Genomic DNA, 21,230 nt, shown 5'->3' with positions numbered 1-21,230 from the left:
GAGATTAACCCAGATACGGCTATACACATGCTAGGGAAAGCGAGTTACAGTATTTACAAGTACAAAATCAGTAGACCAAAGACTTGCACGTTTTGTTCAGTTTCTTTACTAGAATATTAGAATGTGATCAGTGCACAATAGAACTTAATTTCTAATGGGCATTGCCTAGTACTTTAAAGTGATGGAACTTCACTCATTTTGATCATCATCCCAATCCTTTTTCTGTGGTGGTGGTTTAGGTCCACCTGCTGGTTTTGCCATGATTATCTGAAAAACATACCACAAAAGCTAGTTAGGGAGTTATCCTCCAAGATCTAAAACATTTTTAGAATTTAAAAAAAACTACAGGCATTATTTCAGTATTATACAGTAAAAAAGCAATCCAATAAACTTCAACCCTAATGTACCAACCGACATCCTGTTTTAGCACTCCTGTTTGTCAGTGTACAATTTTAAAGGCAAAAAAAAAAAATCAGCATTTGCAATTTAAGACCACAAGATAGAGGAGCAGAATTAGGCCATTTGGCCCATTGGGTCTGCTCTATCAGTTTTAGCCTAGAAAGTCAGAATGCATTTTGATTTGCATTGCATCATCTAATAAATTTGGTATCTAATTATTCAGCTACTTGCACCATTCTAAATTTTCTAAATACAAAGTAGGTGTTCCTAAGCTATGTGGAAATACGTTTCATGTGACCAAAAAGCTAAGAACAGCATGTTGCAATGGAAAAAAAGATTGTACCACAATTCTCAACATGCCAAGTTCCTTATCCAACCAAGACTAGTCATCCTTCATCTTCATGTACCCCCCGCAGATTACAGAAAATTTGCCTCAGGTGTTCTATTGAAATAACGATTCCATATGTTCTTCCCTCTGGTACAGACTCCACTCAGTGTAATCTTAAATTAATAATGAAGATTTGTGCATGAATAAGCCTGATTTCATGCAGGTGTACTCAATGATGTGCAATAACAATTACCAATCAGTAATATATACATTGCCCTTTGTGCCATTATGGCTGTGGAAATGCTTAAAGATATGAACACAAATTACAGTTAGGGAACTGAATTCCACTACCACAGGCATTCCCATGCACAGCTGAAAAAGAGAATAATTGGTATTTCTGCCTTATTTCAATAATGGGAGGCAATCCCAATAATTCAGTTTTGTAAAACCAAAGTGTAATGAAGAAATGACCAGAATTTTATGATCTGTAATAGGAGGGTGTAATGACTCTGGGACCCATGGTTGAAACAAAAAATCTAATAACATTCGAAGCAAAAGCTATTGTCTCTTGCCAGAAATACAATTCTATGGCTAGAATTAGCTTATCCAATTAGAGATTACAAGACTTACAGAACAAATGCCTGGTACCTAGATTTCATTGTCCAGATTTTCTAACAATGCCAACCCTACCATGCAAAGTAAAACCTGAAATAATTTTTCATACAACAAAATCATTACATCAGATCTCAGAGCCATTCTTGTTCACTACTTACCTGGTCTACCCTTAAAACAGTGACAGCAGTATTTGTGGCAAGCTTAATTCCCCAGTATTTAACCAAGTATGGATCAAGTATTCCAGCCTCAAGCATGTCCTTTAGACCCAAACCTTCACCCTAAAAACATGAAAATATTGGGATACAGAAAATCAATTTAAAAACGATTAAAGAAAATAGTGGACTGGCTCATTGGAGTGTAAAGTGAAAGGGGAATTAAAAAGTACAGAACATTTTAAATGTAAGAAATATTATTATATATTTCTGTAATCTTAGATGGTAGCCACCTGAAAAACAAACTCATACTAAACATGCACTGACGCATCAATAGGAACTTCCTTACAATCAAGCACTGTATCTGTATCACCCAAGAAACTACAGCTTGTCCTCAAAATCATGGTCAACTTTGAGTTGCAAATTCCCACCTAGCAAAACATTAGCTAAATTGGATTTAAAATAAGTTCAAAGTTTTTACATCAAAAGATGGGCAAAACTTCAAAGCTATCAAGACATGGCATACACACATCAAAGTTGCTGGTGAACGCAGCAGGCCAGGCAGCATCTCTAGGGAGAGGTACAGTCGATGTTTCAGGCCGAGACCCTTCGTCAGGACTAACTGAAGGAAGAGTTAGTAAGAGATCTGAAAGTGGGAGGGGGAAAGATGGAGCCAAGAGCTGGACAGGTGATTGGCAAAAGGGATATGAGAGGATCATAGGACAGGAGGTCCGGGGAGAAAGACAAGGCGGGGGGGGGGGGACCCAGAGGATGGGCAAGGGGTATAGTCAGAGGGACAGAGGGAGGAAAAGGAGAGTGAGAGAAAGAATGTGTGTATAAAAATAAATAACGGATGGGGTACGAGGGGGAGGTGGGGCATTAGCGGAAGTTAGAGAAGTCAATGTTCGTGCCATCAGGTTGGAGGCTACCCAGACGGAATATAAGGTGTTGTTCCTCCAACCTGAGTGTGGCTTCATCTTTACAGTAGAGGAGGCCGTGGATAGACATGTCAGAATGGGAATGGGATGTGGAATTAAAATGTGTGGCCACTGGGAGATCCTGCTTTCTGTGGCGGACAGAGGGTAGGTGTTCAGCAAAACGGTCTCCCAGTCTGCGTCGGATCTCGCCAATATATAGAAGGCCACATCGGGAGCACCGGACACAGTATATCACCCCAGCCGACTCACAGTGAAGTGTCGCCTCACCTGGAAGGACTGTCTGGGGACATGGCATATTTTGGACAAAGTTAAGGCTACAAAATGTCTGTTCCCTGGTCAGGATGAGTAAAAACTCAACACTAGGGCTACTTAATCAAAGTAAAAACACTAATACTCTTGCTTAAACACATTAAGAATTACTTAAGTACCTCAATGTCAAAACCAATGTTTTTGTTTCCTTCCTGATGCACTGCATACAATTTTGAAATTATTTCATTAGCCCGAATGCCAGAATTCTCAGCCAATGCACGTGGAATACTTTCAAAAGCTTCTGCAAATTTCTTGATTCCATATTGCTCAAGACCAGGACACGACTGAAAAGAAACCAAGATTATGTTACTCATTCATCACTGGAATTTTAAATGTGAATAAAGAAATAGTTTTCTTCCATACCTCTCCGTAAGTAGTGATTCGTTTAGCCAGTTCAATCTCAGTGGCTCCTGCACCTGGCAAACAGCGCTTATCCTGCCAATAATACATTTTGTTACAATACATCTGAACAAGTCAGAAGTAGCTTTTCAAAATGTAGCCACTATGTATCAATTATTGCAATTAATACTAAAAGCGGTACCCAAGGTAGACTTGATTTGCCGCACCATTTCTGTATCAGATCATAAAAACTGATTTGGCTTAACAAAAATTCATGCTAGACATGTGAATATCAAAATAAAATAAATTGTTTGCATGTTCATGTCAAATATCATTCCAGAGATTAATATTTTTAAGTTTTGACACTCTATGTGATTTTGGATAATGCTTAAAATAAAGTATCAGTTCTAAAACCAGAAATTCATGGACTATTAGAAACAAATTTAATCAGTAATTCTGAAGACATTCAATACTATACCCTTGTGAGAACTTTGAAGGTGTTGACACCATCATCAACTGCCCTCTCAATGTCATCCATTATGTTGTCCGTTGAACCACGGATTACAACTGTGGAAATGGTACCATCTTCTTTCTCTGCAAAATGACAATTCAGTAATGAGGGTTCATGTAATAGTATAGAAAGGATTCATCCCTATCTATTTAAGGTTACAGAAACTTTGTCATTGTTTACACCAGTCCTAAGAAATTGTATGCTTACAATTGAAAGTCCTGACATTTTTCAAATGAATTGCAAAGTTTCAGCAAAAAAAACCTTGTATTGAGCCAGCTCTATATCACTGAACACAAAACAGTTCAGATATTCTAAGACTGCAGTTATATAGAATTGAACAAGTTCCACTTCATCAGAATTATGAAAGTAACAAGCTAAGATTCCAACTTAAACCCTGAAGTATTACTATTGATGAAAAACCTCAATTCCTGAACTATATCACCACAGATTCAACCTGCAAATTAACCTTCAGTGAATCCTGCACAAGGACTCCCAAATCGCTTTGTGCATCAGAATTTTGTATTTTCTCTCCTTTTCGAAAATAGTCAATCCTTTAATTTCTTCTACCAAAGCAGATGACCATACACTTCCAAACACTACATTCCATCTGACACTTATTTGCCAATTTCTCATCCGTCCCTCTGAAGCCTCCCTATTTCCTCAAAATTACTTGCCCCTCCAACTATCTTTGTATCGTCTGTAAAAAATTGCAACAAAGCTATCAATTCCATCATCCAAATCACTGACATATAAAAGGAATCGGTCTCAACACAGACCCCTGTATAACAGTACTAGTCAGCAGCAGCCAACCAGAAAAGGATCCTTTTATTTCCACTCTTTGCCTCCTGTCAATCAGCCACTGCCTTATCCAAGCTAGAATCTTTCCTGTAATTCCATGGGCTTGTAGCTTGTTAAGCAGCCTCATGTGTGGCACTTTGTCAAAGGCCTTCTGATGTTCCAAGAACACAACATCAACTGATTCTCCTTTGTCTGTACTGCTTGTTATTTCTTCACAGACTTCCAACAGATTTATCAGACAAGATTTTACCCTCCAGGAAACCATGCTGACCATAGCCTTTTTTATCATGTGCCTCTAAGGATGTGAAACCACATCCTTAACAACTGACTCCAACATCTTCCCAAGCACTGAGGTTCAGGCTAACTGGCCTATAAACTTCCTCTCTTTGGCCTCTCCCCTTCTTGGAGTGACATTTGCAATTTTTCAATCTTCTGGAACCATTCCAAAATCTAGTGATTTTTGATCGATAATTACTAATGCCTCCACAATCTCTTCAGCACCTCTTTCAGAACCCTGGGGTGTACAGCATATCATTTGTCATTTGTAATTTGATATGATATATGAAACACTTTAAATAATAGCTTTCGTAATGAAGGTCAGAAGTAAGATATCAAAAAAAAGTTCAAAACTACTTGCAACTTCCCATGCCTGAGTGTAGAAAGACAATTATAGTACTAAGTTATTGGCTGCTGAGTGGCTAGCAACATTTGCATCACAAAAGTGCCAGACAATAGCCACATCCAACAAGAGTGATTCCAACCATGGACACTATACCACAAAGCATTACTATCAACAAATGTCACAACAAAATTATGTGTCATCAGTGAACAAGAAGTCAACAGTACTTTCCAAATAAATAATATGGTTCTAAAAGCAAATCAGAGACTGAGTATACTACAGTGAGCACCTCATTCCAAGACCTAAGGCACAGTCACAAATGTTAGAATACTCTTCAGGGATTTATAATGTCAATAACTCAAGCAGCTTGACACCATCCAGGAGAAAACAATCCACTTGATCTTAATCCATCCTTACAGTCTCTTCATCAATGGTACACTCTGGCTTCACTGTTCACCATCACTGCAGATGCTCACACAACCTATTGCAAACATTTAACCTGCCTTTATAAAGACAACGGGAACAAGTACACGAAAACATCACTGCCTGCAGTACCTCCCAACACCATACATTACAATTTTAAAATGGGTCAAATTCCTCAAATTTGCTACCCAACAATGTTGTGGGGTTGCTTCACCAAGAGAAGTGCAGTGATTCAAAAAGGCGGCTCTTCACATCCAGCTCAAGAACATAAACACCTGCTTTGACAAATATTTTCCTGACCCCTAAACTCAATAAAAACAGTTTAGAAAACTCAAAGCTACAGTCTAAATTGGATTATAGTTAGCTCCCTCTTTGGTTCTACACTCTCAGTCCATGTCTGTTAAGTCAACCATCTTTTTGCTCTGTCTTGCTAAATTTATACAACTGTGGACAAGCATTCCAAAGTCCCTTTGGTCCTCCGCAGCATTCGTCACCCTTACACGCATTTTACATTGCTTTGTTTTGTCACAGATCCCCAAATGCAGCAACTTCCTCTATACTAAATACAATTTTCCACCTTACTGCCCAAATGATCTTGTTGTATTCCAATGTTTTCCTCCTGTTCCTCCAATTTATTATCTACAAAATTCAATGCATATTAAAATAAACTCACCATGCTTAAATATTATCACCTGTGTGTCTCCAACCTCTGACAAGTAAACATTACTACAAGATCCCATTTCCTCTGGTGTTGGCGGTGCCTGTAAAATTTAGACTATATTTAAAAATTAAGCCGTTAAACTTTATTGTAAGATTTAATTTACAGTGCTACCTACCAATCGTGGAAGTGCTGTAGCTCCAATTGTTTTGCATAATCTTCTTAAGTCCCACTTTGAATTTAACCTGGAAAATAAAAACATTGTATGAAGCTATGCACTTTATATTTTAGGTCAAACATGCAGTATTGAACAAAGATCTTAGGCATATGTGAAAAAATTCTAGAAAGTGAAGACATTTTCAAAAACAATGAAGTTTCTAAATATAAAAAAAACTATAAAGACCAATTAAGTTTTAAAAAAACTAAACTGAATCAACATTTGGTGCAACCATCCTTTGCCTTTAAAATTGCATCAATTCTCTCAGGCACATTGTCGGGCAGTTTCCTAAGAAAATAAACTGGAAGGTTGTTCCAAGTGCCTTGGAGAACTTGCTGCAGTTCTTCTGCAGAATAATGCTGTCTTGCTTGCTTCTGTCTCTCCAGGTAATCCCAGACTGCCTCAATGATGTTGGGATCAGGACTCTGTGGAGACCATACCTTATGTTACAGAACGCCTTGTTCTTCTTTTCGCTGAAGATAGTTCTTTATGACCTTGGCTGTGTGTTTGGGGTCGTTACCCTGCTGAAGAATTAAGTTGGGACCAATCAGACACCTCCCTGATGGTACTGCGTAGCAGATGAGAATCTGTTTGTACTTCTTATCATTGAGGAGTCCATTATTCTGACCAGATCACCAACTCAACTTGCAGAAATGCAGCCCCAAGCCTGCAGGAAGCCTCTGCAGTTCTTCACTGTTGGCTGAAGACACTCACTTGTGTAGCGTTCTTCAGCTTTTCTGCTGACAAACTGCCTCCTGCTTGACAAAAAAATTTTAAATTTTGGCTCGTCAGTCCAAAGCACTTGCTGGCATTGTTCAGCACCCTTGTGCTTTTGTGTGTAGGCGAGTCTGTCTCTTAGTTTTGTTTTAACTTTGGAGGAATGGCTTTTCACAACAACTCTTCCATGAAGAGCATTTCTGACAAGACTTCTCTGGACTATAGAAGGGTGTACTTGGATCCCAGTGGTTTTGAGTTCAGCGCTGATAGCAGAAGTGATGCCAGTTTGTTATATCTCTCGTTTACTGCGCTGTTTCCATGGCTGCCCACTGTGTTTCTGGTCCTTAATCCTTGCCCGTTTCATTGTGCTTCTTCAGAAGAACTTGGACAACACATCTTGAAACTCATGTCTGCCATAAAATTTTTGCTTGGGAGAGTCCTTGCTGATGCAGGATGACCACCTCGTGTGCTATGCTCATTCTTGCCACAGTGTAAGAAGTAACAATTTGAAGGTTAAACTGTCACATCCTCACCTTTTAGTTTGGCTGTCCTTTGCCTACTTTGATTCCTTCTACACTCATTTCTGTTTCATTTAATTAGTTTAGTTCATTCAACTCATTATGTCACTGATCATTAGCACTTTTTTAAAAAAAATCACGCACTGGGCTAGATTCCTACAAAGTAATCAAGTTTTTAATTGAAAAGTGGTCTATTACTTAATATAAAATACAAAATACTCAGCATTACATTTTTTGAATATTTGAAAATCTAAAATTTGTTCTTCCTACTGACACACTAACACAGAGAACTAAAAACAAACATCTGAAATAAAATTTATATAAAAAATCTAGGGAGCCTTAGACTTTTGCACAGTACTGTATAAATAGAAATTTTAATTTTAGTAGCAAAGGTAAATAGAATGTGTAAATTGCAATCAAAAACAACCAATGGAGATCGCAAATTAATACCAAATTCATACAGTCCTAACCCCTTCCAAGTTTTCATTAAATAGGTGATCCTTGTGCAAACTTATCTTAAAACGGTTTGCTTATCAAAAATTTAAACCTCAAAGTACATTTCTGCTTTATCCTATAAAGCCAGAGGCTTAGCACTTGAACGTTCCACATGAGTCTGCATCCTCTGGAATCTATGCCAAATGACTATTCATTTGACAATGTACTTATTGCCTTTATAGTGTTTGATTGAGCACTGCTTGCCCAATATCTTCTAATATAATCTTATAACGCATACAGCTTACTAGATCTCTAATGTTTTTAAATCAACTGCAATTGTTTTTAACATACACAAATATGTTGCCACGTGCAGCTGTGGAGGCCAAGTCATTGGGTGTATTTAAGGCAGAGATAGATAGGTTCTTGATTAGCCAGGACATCAAACGGTATGGGGTGAAGGCAGGGGAGTGGGGATGACTGGAAGAATTGGATCAGCCCATGGTTGAATGGCGGAGCAGACTCGATGGGCCAAATGGCCTACTTCTGCTCCTATATCTTATGGTCTTAAATAAGCATCAATATACATGGAGCCAAACTCTATTTTAAAGTAATAAAGTGTAAACTTGTGATCAAACACTTTGCACATCAGGCAATCTAAATCTAGTCCTAGAAAATAATTTATAGAATAATTTACCTAACTACCAACAGCTGGTACTTATTAGCATAATGCAGGGCCATGTCTGCCACTTTTCCTCCAGTTACAATTACATTAGCACCAGCATCTGCTATAGCCTTTACTTGAACCTCCATGAGATCCTCCTCTCCTTTGCTGAAAGTCATCAATTCAGCTGCATTCTTCAACAAAACCGTTCCCTTAAAAAAACACAATATTAAAAAATTATTCACCTCTCAAAAACTAAATTCAAGTTTATTGCTAAAGATGTTTCAGATGGGAAGAGGAAGGTTTAAAATAATGTTATAAAATATTTATAAAATTCCTCATAAATTTACAAAATTACAGTAAAATTCTGATAATGCACTATCTAAATGATCAGAAATCTAGCTGACTCAGCAGATGCAATTATGAAAAAACTTTAGAAAGTATGTATGTAACACTAAACTCAGTTGCAGAAAATAAAAGATGAATCATGGCAAAATCAAGAGGAACTGAATACATTTATATAGCTCGATGACATGCACAATGAGGAGCTGGCTATTGGAGAAAAAGGGAATGAAGAAAGTACAACGCCTGGGGATAGCTTTGAACGTGGAAGGTTCTTATACAAATACAGATCAGATTTAATAGTCTGCGATGCAAAATTTTGAGAGCCAGACGTCATCTTTTGAAGGCAGTTACAACAATAATTTCAAGATGAATTTACTTTTAGCCAAAAACTAAAAATACTTCAATGATAATTAATTGACTTCAGATTTATTTACAATTATTGATCAGGTCAGAACAGGCTGTTATTGAACAGGTCAGAATAAACATACCTCAACCTCCAGAGAACATATTATAAATTAGGTATTAAAAACCTTAATCCATAGATTAATATATCACAGGAACCATCTTTCAAAAAAATTTCCAATAATTTTGAAAAATAGTTTGTGAAAATGGTTATAAACATAATTTGATTGCAGTAAGGTACCTTTGTCTCTGTTACCATACAGTCAAAAGGACAAGAATATACTGCAATTTTGGCATCTTTCACAGAGGAAACATCCCCTTCAGTCTCTCGTTTGAAAACCATGCCATGCAGGACTGATGAAGAAGTCACACCAGATCCCTGAAACACAAAATCCAGGTATCAATATCACACAGAATTTAAAACAGTATAGGATCAGACTTATGAGCCCACAATGACAATTAACTAATATCATTTGGCGGCATACAATGTATTTCCTGCTTGTTCCTGGGGTCTGTCTAAATCCTTAAATGTTACTATCTTATCAGCTTCAACTATCCTCCCTCAGACCACATTCTAGCCATATATGACATTTGCCTCTCAAATCTCCTTTAATCTTACCTCATCCTTGGAAAAAGACTATTATCTCCTCCTCTCAGATTATGTATTATTCTATCAGGTCATCCTTCAACCTCCAACACTCCAGAGAAAACAGTCCAAGTTTCCAAACTCTCTTTATAGCTGATACTCTCAAATACAGCAACAACCTGGTGGATCTTCTTTGTGCCCTCTCCAAAAGCTCCCATAAAATGGCAATCAGAGCTGCTAACCATACTTCAAATAAAGTTCAAAAGTTTTATGTAGCTACAACAAGATTTTGTAAGTTTTATACACAACGCAAATATGCTGGACTTTTTTTTTTGGCTACTCTACCTACTAGTGGTGCCATTTCACAAAGCTATAGATTTACACCACAAATCACTCTGCCCTTCAATGCTCATAAAGGCCTTGCCATGTACTGTGTAGTTTCCTCTTACATTTGGCCTCCCAAAGTGCAACACTTCAAATCTGACCAGATTAAATTTCATATGCCATTTCTCTGCCCATTTTTACAAGTGATCCATATACTGTTGAATCCTTTGAAAATCTTCCTCGATGTCCACGTCCACCATATACCTCTCTCAAGACCTCAGCAAGCTCCTTTCTTGTCTCTCCCAATAACTTGGAGGTATATTCCATCAGGACCTGGGAACTTATCCAGTTTAATGTTCTTTAAAAAACCCAACATGTCCTCATTCTTCCTGGTATCAGTATGCCTTAGAATATCAGAATGATCTCAGTAGCCTCAATATTCTCCTCCTCGGTGAATACCGATGGAAATACTTCCTCCATTTGTCCTCCAGTGGTCCTCTCTCTTACCTAGCTACCCCGTTTTTAAATGCACAGGTAAAATGCTTTGGGATCTTCCTTAATCTACTTGCCAAGGCTATTTTCCCTCATGCAGTATGATGCTTTGAATTAACCTAATATTTCTGCAAACAACCACAAAGACATTTAGAAATTCTAACCCAAATTTAAAATTAGTAATATACTGCAAAATCCATACAAATACAAAATAGATTTTTGTATTTGTATGGATTCTTTTGTAACATATCTCAATACTGATAACATTAATGATATGCTGATCAGCGCAACCTAATGTTAGTAACCTAATTCACAAAACAAAAATTGCTTCCCCCAAAACTCACCAGAATTTTGCAGACTTGAATATTGTCCACATTAAAATGACCAGTTTCAGAATAAATGGACACTAGAAAAAGTAAATAAAGCAATTACTAGCACAAAAGATATTTGTCTTTCGGTTTAAGATGGTGCTACCAAAGACGTGCAACAGCCTACTGGTAGCCTGAAAGCAAAGGAATTTGATTAAAAACATTATTACGAACTCTTTTTGAAGTAAACTGTGGTAAACTATCTCTGCAACAATGCAGATGAGAGAGGGGGCAAAGCAAACTCAAGATTCGTGCCCTGCCGGTGTGCTGCAAAATCCACACACTTGGAAGTTGGAGACCTGCCAGCTGGAGTGAACGACTTGGAGGAAGATGAGACAGAGTTCTGATGCCCATCTAGCTGTCCTGGGTGCGAGGGTGGATTATTCTAAGGCCCCGGCCAATTTGGAGAGGTCAAGAATGGCTTCTTCAGCAGTGAAATCTAGGTCCACAGTGAATCGTTGAGCGGCATTTCTAGGCCTGGAGTGATTCCCCGTGCCAAGGTCCTGGACTGACGTGAGGTACAATGCGCTGTTTGTACAATCTAAATGCTGGCCCAGATAGACTGGGTATCAGGTGAGGTTGGATCACTTTGGTCACCAAGCCAATATTGGAGAGGTCGAGGATGGCTTATCTGGCAGTGAAATCTAGGCCCCGACAATTTAAAAGCAGTCCCAGATAGTCTTGGGACTCCTTTCTGCGACACTGTGGCTGCGAGACTCCCCCCAGTTGCTGTGCTCTGTGTCTGCGAAACTTTGCGGCCATTTGCCCTGCTCATATGAACTGAATACTGAGGCTTTGAGGCTGCTCCAGGGATTTGGATCTAAGGACTCAATTTGGTTTGGAATACTGTTGTTCGCAGAATTTGTTTTGTGTCTCTCCCCCCCACCACCCAGTTTCTCTGTGGGCACTGGGAGTTGGTCATAATCTTTTTTTTTAATTGGGCTCTTTCAGTTTCCTTGCTTTGTGACCGCTTGTAAGCAAACAAATCTTAAGGTTCTATAATTTACACATTCTTTGATAATAAATGCACTTTCAATCTTGTCTGTTGCATCTGTTCTGTAAATTTTCTAATTGTTTCCCATTTGTTGCCCTTTTCCTCAACTCAGAATTCTATACCACCAGAAAAGCTAAAGTCTTCAAATGAGTCGATTTCGCATTCCTGTTCATAACTTTAGCTTCCTCTCAGAACAGCATTCACCCCATCAAGCATTTTATTTCTCAAGCTCTTCTCCTTTCGATACCTAATGTTGATTTCAAACACTCCAAAACCGCTAGGCAATGCACACAAAACAATAATGATATGCAAAGAAGCTTCAACTGCCTTCCAAAATAACAATTTACAGTGAATCCATTTTTTAAAATAATGTATCTAAATTTTTCAAGCTCAAAACAGTCATAAGAAACATTAGGAAAAAGGCTCAAAGATACAATGAATATCTTATAATGTGTTTAGTTAAATGGCTCATAACCACCATGGGTTTCAAGTTAATTTAGAACTTCCAATACTCACTCTTAAGTGCCAAATATGGCCGATAATTCTGCCAATGACCATTCAATAAACTGTACAAAATTCACTACTTTTGGCCCACTATAATCAATCCTCACCATACAAGAAAATGTACAAGACCAATAAAATGAACACAAATCAGTCTTCTAGTGGGGAGTTCTGGCTTCATTTTCAGTTGAAGATGCAGGGCTCCTCCTTCCTAGTATTGGCCCTAGGTTTCCCTACTATTCCAGGGTTTGGTGAGTAATTAAATCTTGTTTCCAGGACCTGTCCACCTCCATTTTTTTTGTTCTTGTCCAATGGAATTAAGTGCTCTGGATAGTTCTTACAACTTCATTCCTGATTATAGACATGATAACCAAATCTTATCACATGTATTCCAATATCTTAATCTAGGCCTTGAAGTATTTATTCCCATCATAACAAGCAGCTTGTAAGCGCAAGACATAAAAGCATCATTTTCCCCACAGTAAGGGCAAATGAACAAAAAGTCATTATGAATATGGTAGGTAGAAGGGCCCATTTCAGTGTTTTACAATGCATCACTATAACCATTAACTAATCTTGCACGTGACAACTTCCAAATATCAGTTCAGATTGAAATCACTATCTACTCTTCCATTCTGCCCAGGACACAAATATGTACTAAAAATATAATCCAAGTAACCAAAATCAACACTGCAACAGGAACATAGGGGATTAGTGTTCCCCTTCAAACACCCTTGTAGTCCACTGCATAATCCAGTTTAGCAGCTAAGTTTTCAACTCCAAAGCTTCAATTTCCCTGAATGTCATGGTTTGGTTAAGATTATTTCCAAATATTTATCTGCACATCGTTCTGAAGACTAACTTAATATAATAAAAGATGCAAATTTAGAACTCAATTCATTATATTTTTATACATACAACATGCTTGCGTAATCAGCTTGGACAGGAAATCCTCGTTGCCATACTGTTTGCTCATAACTGAAGTTCGAATGACAGGCAATACGTCTGCTGAATCCTGTAGGCTTTTAACAGAGCAGCATACCAGATCCGGAAGAATTTCTAGAGCCTTTTTAGAGGCTGCCTCATAGCCTTCTATCACCTGTAAGTAAATAAGAAGCACAAAATATTTGGTCAGACTCATCAGATGCTGATCATTGCACCCACGAATCTTCCAGTGGGGTAGAGTGTGCTGAAAGCTGCAAATAGATCTCAGTGAGTATACCTGAGAGCACAACTTTCATTGCTCACCAGTCAAAATTTTTGGAATTTTTCTCACTTTTTTTTAAAAAACAAATAAATGTATTATATAAAATATAAAAGATTAAGTATAACTCATACAATTCCTCAGTCATTAGCCACTAATTCAGAATATCACATTCAGAAACCAAACTGTGCTTATCATTGGCTAACCTTGGCATGGAGGGCCAGATGTAATGATCATTCAGCTCCTTTCTACAGCTTATCAGTACTCAATGCTGGACTTCATACCAAGTCCTGACATTTAACATCTGACGTTTAGTTGAAATGTGACACAAATCAAGCAGCAACCAGATGACCCGACTGCTCCCTACCAAACCAACCATCTCACTGTCGAGAAATTTTAAACATAATATATAAGCTAGCTGAAGTAACTGAGATTTACATGAATTTACTTTAACAGCCCTGATTTCCAAAGACATCAGAAATCCATTCAATTGCCTGCATGCATATACATTAATCACGTTTCAGTTACACCAAGAAAATATATATTCATTTTTTTAAAAAATGCACACCTCTGAGACTGAAAGACCCATTCGTAGAAGCTCCTCAGCTAATTCCAGCAGAGCACCTGCAAAAACTAGCACAAAATTTGTTCCATCTCCAACCTCTTGTTCCTGCATTTGCGAAGCTAAAACCAACATCTTAGCTGCAGGGTGCTGAACCTGTATTAAAGAAATGTAAAACATTAAGCCACCAGGAGAAAATGCTACTTGCTTATATTCAAAACTGTTTAGCAGTCTTCACATCTTCTAAATTATGAAAACTGGTTCAAACTGATTACAGATATCATCTCTAGAAGAAAAATAAGGCAGGTTGTGCAATTCTTAAAATCCGTCTGTTAACAATGCACATAACATACTTAAACTGTAAAAAGCACTTCACTTTAAGACCAATGGCTCACTTCTATGCTTTATGACTATACCAAATACAATAATCAAAGAAAATCTGATATTAGGCCACAAGGTTCCCAAGGAACTCCTAGCATCTAGCAAATATAATGTCATATATCTGAAAAGACTTAAATGCACAGCCAGAGCCAATGCTAATTAATTCTGCAAACGTAACAAGGAACATTGCAGCTTAGTCAATTTGGCTTCAGCAGCATTTTATAAGGAAATAGAAAGAAACAAAACTTCAGGGAAGACAGTTAGCTTGTCTACATAGCTGTAGATCAACTGAAAATTCAAAGATGTGCAAAGGTACATAATTTGAGAAAACAAACACCTCAAAAATTGTGAAAGTGATTGTGGGGTGCACGATGTTGTAGGGAAAATGAGATGCAAAGGAATGGAAGGATTTGTTAACAAATTATGATAATTTTAAACAAATTTGTTACAGGTGATGAATCTACAATCCAAGGACCTATAGGAGTAATAAATACAACTCCAGATTAAAATATCTGCTTATTGCAGAAGATAATGCATGGCCCAAAATTTAATTAGCTTTGATTCTTTTTTTTTACATAACATACTATCAGGTTTTGTTGCCAAGGAACTTCTGCCATTCTTCAAATACTATATACTCAATTCAGAAAAATTTAGATTAATGTACAGAGGCAATGTTCAAAAATCTTATAAAACATTATGCAGAATACTGCATTACAACTGCAACAAAGGCGATTATATCCAAAATAAATTTGTTTTTCTTTTAAAGCCCTTAAATTTTGAAACATTCATACAAGTTATGATGCACAAAATTAGTTTTCACAGATAAGCGGTTGTTAGTATTTAAGTATGACGTAACAGGCAAGCAAAAAAATAATTAATATCCTGTTACATCTGAATTGAAGACTTTAGAATATTTTATGGTAGAGTAACTTTTGACTAATAATTTTGACTTCCCCAACTCCTAATTCTCTCAAACATACTGCAAAACAAGAAGTGCTTATTAAGTACTAAATAACACATTACTTAAGTAAGCTGACTTACAAAATTGGTTCAAAATTAGCCTACTGAAGAACTGCCACCATTTCTAGTGTCTTAACCTTCATTGCTGAAAACTATGCATAACCGAGCCAAGCCAATACTGGAATAGACAGTGGAAATCTGAATCTTAACAGCCACCCACTCCTTTATATATTAAAAAAACCACCTACCTCTAACTGTTGCAAAATAGTCGCTGCATCATTGGTAACAAAAAGCTTCTCCAGATGATTAATGACCATTTTATTCATCCCTATAAAAGCATTATATTATTAATTACCCAACAAAACAACAAGATGATAATGATTTTATTTATGAACTACTTTAAGATACATAATCATACCATTTGGACCATAAGCTGTTCGAGTAGTTTGAGCCAGCTCCTTACAAGCTTGAATGTTCCTATAAACTGCCTCTTCCAAGCCAGAGTAATGCTGAAAAGTACACAAGTATATCATTATAAAGAAAGATTGTCGAGCATTCTGATGAAATAATTGCTAGGTTGAAGTTCAAGTGTTAAAAGTGCACAAATGGTGAAGCAATGTTTGTAAAACTGTATGAAATTAAGTAGAAAGTGTACCTCCACTATACATGTCTGAGAATACCACTGGAACAAATTCACAATGAGAACAAAGTTCAACATGTAACGCAATGTGTTTTCCTCAAGAAAATTGTGTCAGTTTTCCAAAGTAGCTCTTTCACTTCTCAGAGTTCAATAATTTTCACCATGAATCTTTGCTATTTTCCCTCATCGAACGTGTATTGAAGCAATATTCAACATTCAAAGCACTAGCTTACCTTGCTTCTCATCTGAAGCAAGTGACATCTCAAATGACTTGTCACTTGACTGAGAAAACGAATGGACACAGAGTTTAATATGATGGCATATTTAAATGTATTATGCCTTTAATATTACCCATAAAAGTTATCAAACTGGGCGAAGGTGAGGGTATGGCAGATGTGAGAGTTTAACCTTGAAATAATCAATCCTTACGCCACAGCATGAATGAGCATAGTAACAAGTCACAAGGTGGCCATCCTGCATCAGCAAGGTCTCTTTCAAGCAGACTTTTTTTTGGAGATAGGAGTTTCAAGACATGCTGTCCAAGCTCTTCTGAAGAAGCACACAGAAATGGGCATGGTTGAGGACGAGCAACACACATTCTGCAGATGCTGGAAATTCAAGCAACACACATCAAAGTTGCTGGTGAACACAGCAGGCCAGGCAGCATCTGTAGGAAGAGGTGTAGTCGACGTTTCAGGCCGAGACCCTTCGTCAGCACCTCTTCCTACAGATGCTGCCTGGCCTGCTGCGTTCACCAGCAACTTTGATGTGTGTTGCTTGAATTTCCAGCATCTGCAGAATTCCTGTTGTTTATGGTTGAGGACAAGATAGATAGTGGTCAGCCACAGCAGACAAGAGATGCATCAAACCAATGTCTCTTCTGAATCAAAAGTCGCCCAGCACTGCTATCAGCTCTGAACTGACCCAAACCACTGGAACCCAAGTACACCCCTTTATAGTCGAGAAGTCTCGTCAGAAGTGGTCTTCATGGAAGAGTTGCTGCCAAAAGCTATTCCTCCAAAGTGGAAATGAAGTCAAGAGACTCACCTATGCACAAAAACAAGGACTGGGGTGCTGAACAATGGCAGCAAGTGCTCTGGACTGACCTGTCAGAATTTGAAATGAAATTTTTGGCTCAACAGAGCCCTGATCTCAACATCATTGAGGCCATCTAGGATTACCTGGAGAGACAGAAGCAAACAGCCAAAGTCTGCAGAAGAACTGTTGCAAGTTCTCCAAAATGCTTGGAACAATCTACCAGCCAATTTTCTTACAAAACATCACAGCGTGCCTAAGAGAATTGATGCAGTTTGAAAGGCAAATATTGATTTGATTTAGTTTAGGTTACTGCTCCTTACAGTATTTAGATATTGATATTTAGAAACTCTTCATTTAGAAACTTCTCTTCATTATTTTTGAAAGCACCGCTTTCTAGAATTTTTTTCACATGTCAAAGACTCCTGCACACTGTATATATTCTACATACATAGTGGATTTCAGCTAATTGGGCCAGCAGTTAATCAGGGCAGTCACTCAATTGGGACAGGAGACTGTTGTCAAACAGTTTATAACTAGTGTTTGTTGCGTGTACTTGTGTGGCCGTTATGGACACTACACTGTGCTTAGTGTCAACGGTTTCCAAATAGGACTTGTTTCGTGTGTTTGTGATAGATGGCAAGAAATAAGCAGCAAGACAATTCAGAACCGTTTGGCTCAATGCAGTTTCAAGCATTCAGGCTTGGAGATACCAGAAACTGCCAGTGTGAAAATGAAAGGATTGCACTACTTCAACTAGTTAGGAACTACATCAGGAATTTGAAAGTATTGACAATCCTCCTGAATGTTACAATGAAAATGAATATTTGGAGGATGCAGTCACAAAAGCATTATATGAAAGCATTTCATTATCTGCACTAGGTGTGTGCAGTGATTTTCTTCATTTACAGAAATTGAAAGAACGTGGCAAGCTGGACAAATTCGTCCATTGATAACTGGTAATGTTTTAATTCATTGTGCATTTCATTTGCTACTCAGTTACCAAGTAGTTTGTCTTTATTATACCTTTCTATCTGTGAAAGTTGGCTCATTGGGCCAAAATGTACTGGTCCCAGTTTTCATGGGGGTGGGGGTGTGCATGTGCACACACACATACTTCTATGGGAAGTACAATCCTTGACCTTTCAAAAGAATCAATGATAAGAACCACTCTTAAATTGATCAATTCTCTTTCCAAAGATCTTGCCCGTTGAGTTTCTTTACTATCTTCTTGTTCAGGATTTCCAGCATGAAATATTTAACTTTGTTATAAATACAAGAATATTACAGATATATATTGCCAAAGGTGCTTATTCATGTTATATCACAAAAAAACAATAATCAAATAAAAATATACAAAACATACAATGAAATGTACTGTTCTGCATCAAATCAAAACATCCAGCATCGTGCTAGGCAGCCTCCAAGTGTTGCCACACTCCCGGTCCCAACACAGCATGCCCGCAACTTACTAACCCTAACCCATATGTTGTTCTGAATATGGAAGGAAACCCACCGAGTCTCAGGGAGAACATGCAAAGTCCTTACAGACAGCAGGACTCGAATCCCAATCTTACAATGGTGCTGGAATAGTGTTATGCTAACCGTGCCGCCCTTAAAACTGGGGGAATGAGAACAGAAGGAGAAGGAGAAGGAAAACGTGTAGGTATTCATTGAAGAAAAAGAATGCTTCTCAGCAGATTTGACAGCATCCAGGGAGACTAAATTTTAAGAATTATGACCTTTCTTCAGAATTGGCCAGTCCTAGTACAAATAGGAAAGGTTGTTTCCTTAAGTCATTGAATTCAATCCAAACAGTCAAGTGAGAAAATAGGATATTGTTCCAGTTTATGGTAATAAATGGATGGCAAATGAAGGTGACAGGAAACTCGAATTACCCAGTGAGCCTGTTATTAAAAACACCCAAATGGTATTTCATCTCTCCAATATACATGAAATTATACAATAAGCATCAAATGAAGGGCTTGTTTCCAAGCTGTACCTCTTTCGATGACTCTGAATGTATACTAAATTGGAAGAGGCACTGAACTTCAGTTTGAAGAATGTCTGGGTTAGGGTGATGTTACACCTCAGCTGTTTTAATAAATTATGACTTTGGCATATTGAATTCATTCTAAACCTAACTCACTTCATTGACGACCAGGGGAAATCTTACTTAAGAGTGGTCGGAATTACAATTTATGTATCGTACACAGCTTGATAGTAATCCAGTAAAGCCTACCAACCCTTGGTAGGCTGGGTGGATGGTAGCTGTCAGCGGTTCCTCCAATCAGCCAAATTAAAGTGAATTATGATTTAAAACAAAAGGTCATAATCAGAATCCGGCCGGGGTTGTTTTCTCATAGAAATACAGAGTTCCTGAAGTCAAACGTTGCGATTCAGCTGCAAAGTGAATAAAAGGCGAAAATTCAAAAAGAGAACCGTGAAAAGGATTGGGTTAGGGTTCGAGGGAGAATTCTCCAACAGCCGCTGGGCTAGCTGTCCGGGCGACGTGCCGGGGGCTATCCTCCGCCCGAGGATGCTGGATCTCGGCATCATCTCACCGGCTCTGAAAAATGCCGAGACTCCGGCTACCCGTCGGCCTACGCACATGGTACCGTTCCCCGACCCTACCCCATTCATCCGCCCGCAGGCCTGTGTGGCGCAAACCGCTTCCCCATCCTTTCTCCAGTCCATTTTCGGCCGGAGGAGCCCGCGCCCCGGCCCCCATTACTCTGCATTTCTAGAACCTTCTCGCAGCGTGCGCCGTTGCAAAGGCACTTAAATGAGAACCGCCTCCTTCCCTCTCACCGCATCGTCACGGTACTCACCTTCGCTCCATCTTTTAGCATCTGGGCAAAGCCCGGAGCTTTGGGGACGTGCAGGGCCATTTTCCGTGACACAACGCCGCTCTCACCCAAGCCAGTTCACGCCACACGAGAAAAGATCGCGTGCGACAGTTACACCCGGCACACACACACAATACCTTCTTCCCAGCAAGCACCACGGCCCTATTACCCTTCCTCCCAGCAACCACCGCGGCCCTATACTGTACTACCCTTCTTCCCAACAATAATCGGGCCCAATACTACCCTTCCTCCCAGCAAACACCGCGGCCCTATGCTCCCCTTCTTCCTAACAATAATCGGGCCCAATACTACCCTTCCTCCCAGCAAACACTGCGGTCCTATGCTATCCTTCTTCCCAGCAACCACCGCGGCTCTATGTTACCCTTCTTCCCAGAAGTCTCAATAATCTGAAGTTTGTGCAATTTGTGCCCTCTTGTGCTCTGTGTCACAAGAACTGAAGAATATATCTAAACGTTAGCATCCTGTTAGCTTTTTGGTATTATTTTCCGAAATTGTTGTTTACGTGGAAATGTTATTGGGAGCAAAAGGATATCCCAAACAATTGAGTTTCCTTCTTGTGGGTCCAGTATATCATGAGGCTGTTAACAGAAGTTACCACTGTTAAATTCAGGTTCGGTCCTCTTACGATATTTGCAGAATTTCTATCTCAATAGTTTAGGAATATTGGAATATTATCAGTTCAAAATAAAAGCCATGGTTACGCGTTGGGTGCAAGATAGAATTGCGGCAACTATCTTATTGGCCGAATACTAAAAATATTTTTTGAAATTCGTTTCCAAGTGCAGATTTTTTTTCCAATTTGTACGTAAGCATTTATACTCGACTTCGTCATTGCCATTAATTTGTACAAAGTGTAGAAAATAATCGAACATCTTTGGTTCTAAAAATAAACATTAAATTGTTTTGTGGGGTGACATCGGAGGAAGGAT

At 38.5% G+C, this 21,230-nt stretch overlaps 1 protein-coding gene across 1 annotated transcript; it reads right to left on the bottom strand.

Moving 5' to 3' along the window:
* Positions 1-114: 114 nt before the first annotated feature.
* On the bottom strand, positions 115-20,438 carry cct8 (chaperonin containing TCP1, subunit 8 (theta)). The gene is made up of 15 exons (XM_063050963.1): positions 20,263-20,438; positions 16,175-16,265; positions 16,005-16,084; positions 14,422-14,571; positions 13,568-13,748; positions 11,131-11,192; positions 9,626-9,763; positions 8,671-8,849; positions 6,268-6,334; positions 6,105-6,192; positions 3,559-3,674; positions 3,105-3,176; positions 2,861-3,025; positions 1,501-1,620; positions 115-267 (listed from the first exon to the last, which is right to left on the bottom strand). The coding sequence occupies exons 1-15, from the start codon at positions 20,320-20,322 to the stop codon at positions 190-192; spliced, it is 1,647 nt and encodes a 548-aa protein (XP_062907033.1). The 5' UTR covers positions 20,323-20,438; the 3' UTR covers positions 115-189.
* Positions 20,439-21,230: the final 792 nt, after the last annotated feature.

The sequence above is a fragment of the Mobula hypostoma genome, chromosome 6 (assembly GCF_963921235.1).
Source record: "Mobula hypostoma chromosome 6, sMobHyp1.1, whole genome shotgun sequence".
Lineage (NCBI taxonomy): Eukaryota > Metazoa > Chordata > Chondrichthyes > Myliobatiformes > Myliobatidae > Mobula > Mobula hypostoma.
Note: the sequence above shows the minus strand (reverse complement) of the source record. Positions and strands in the feature narration are given on the sequence as shown.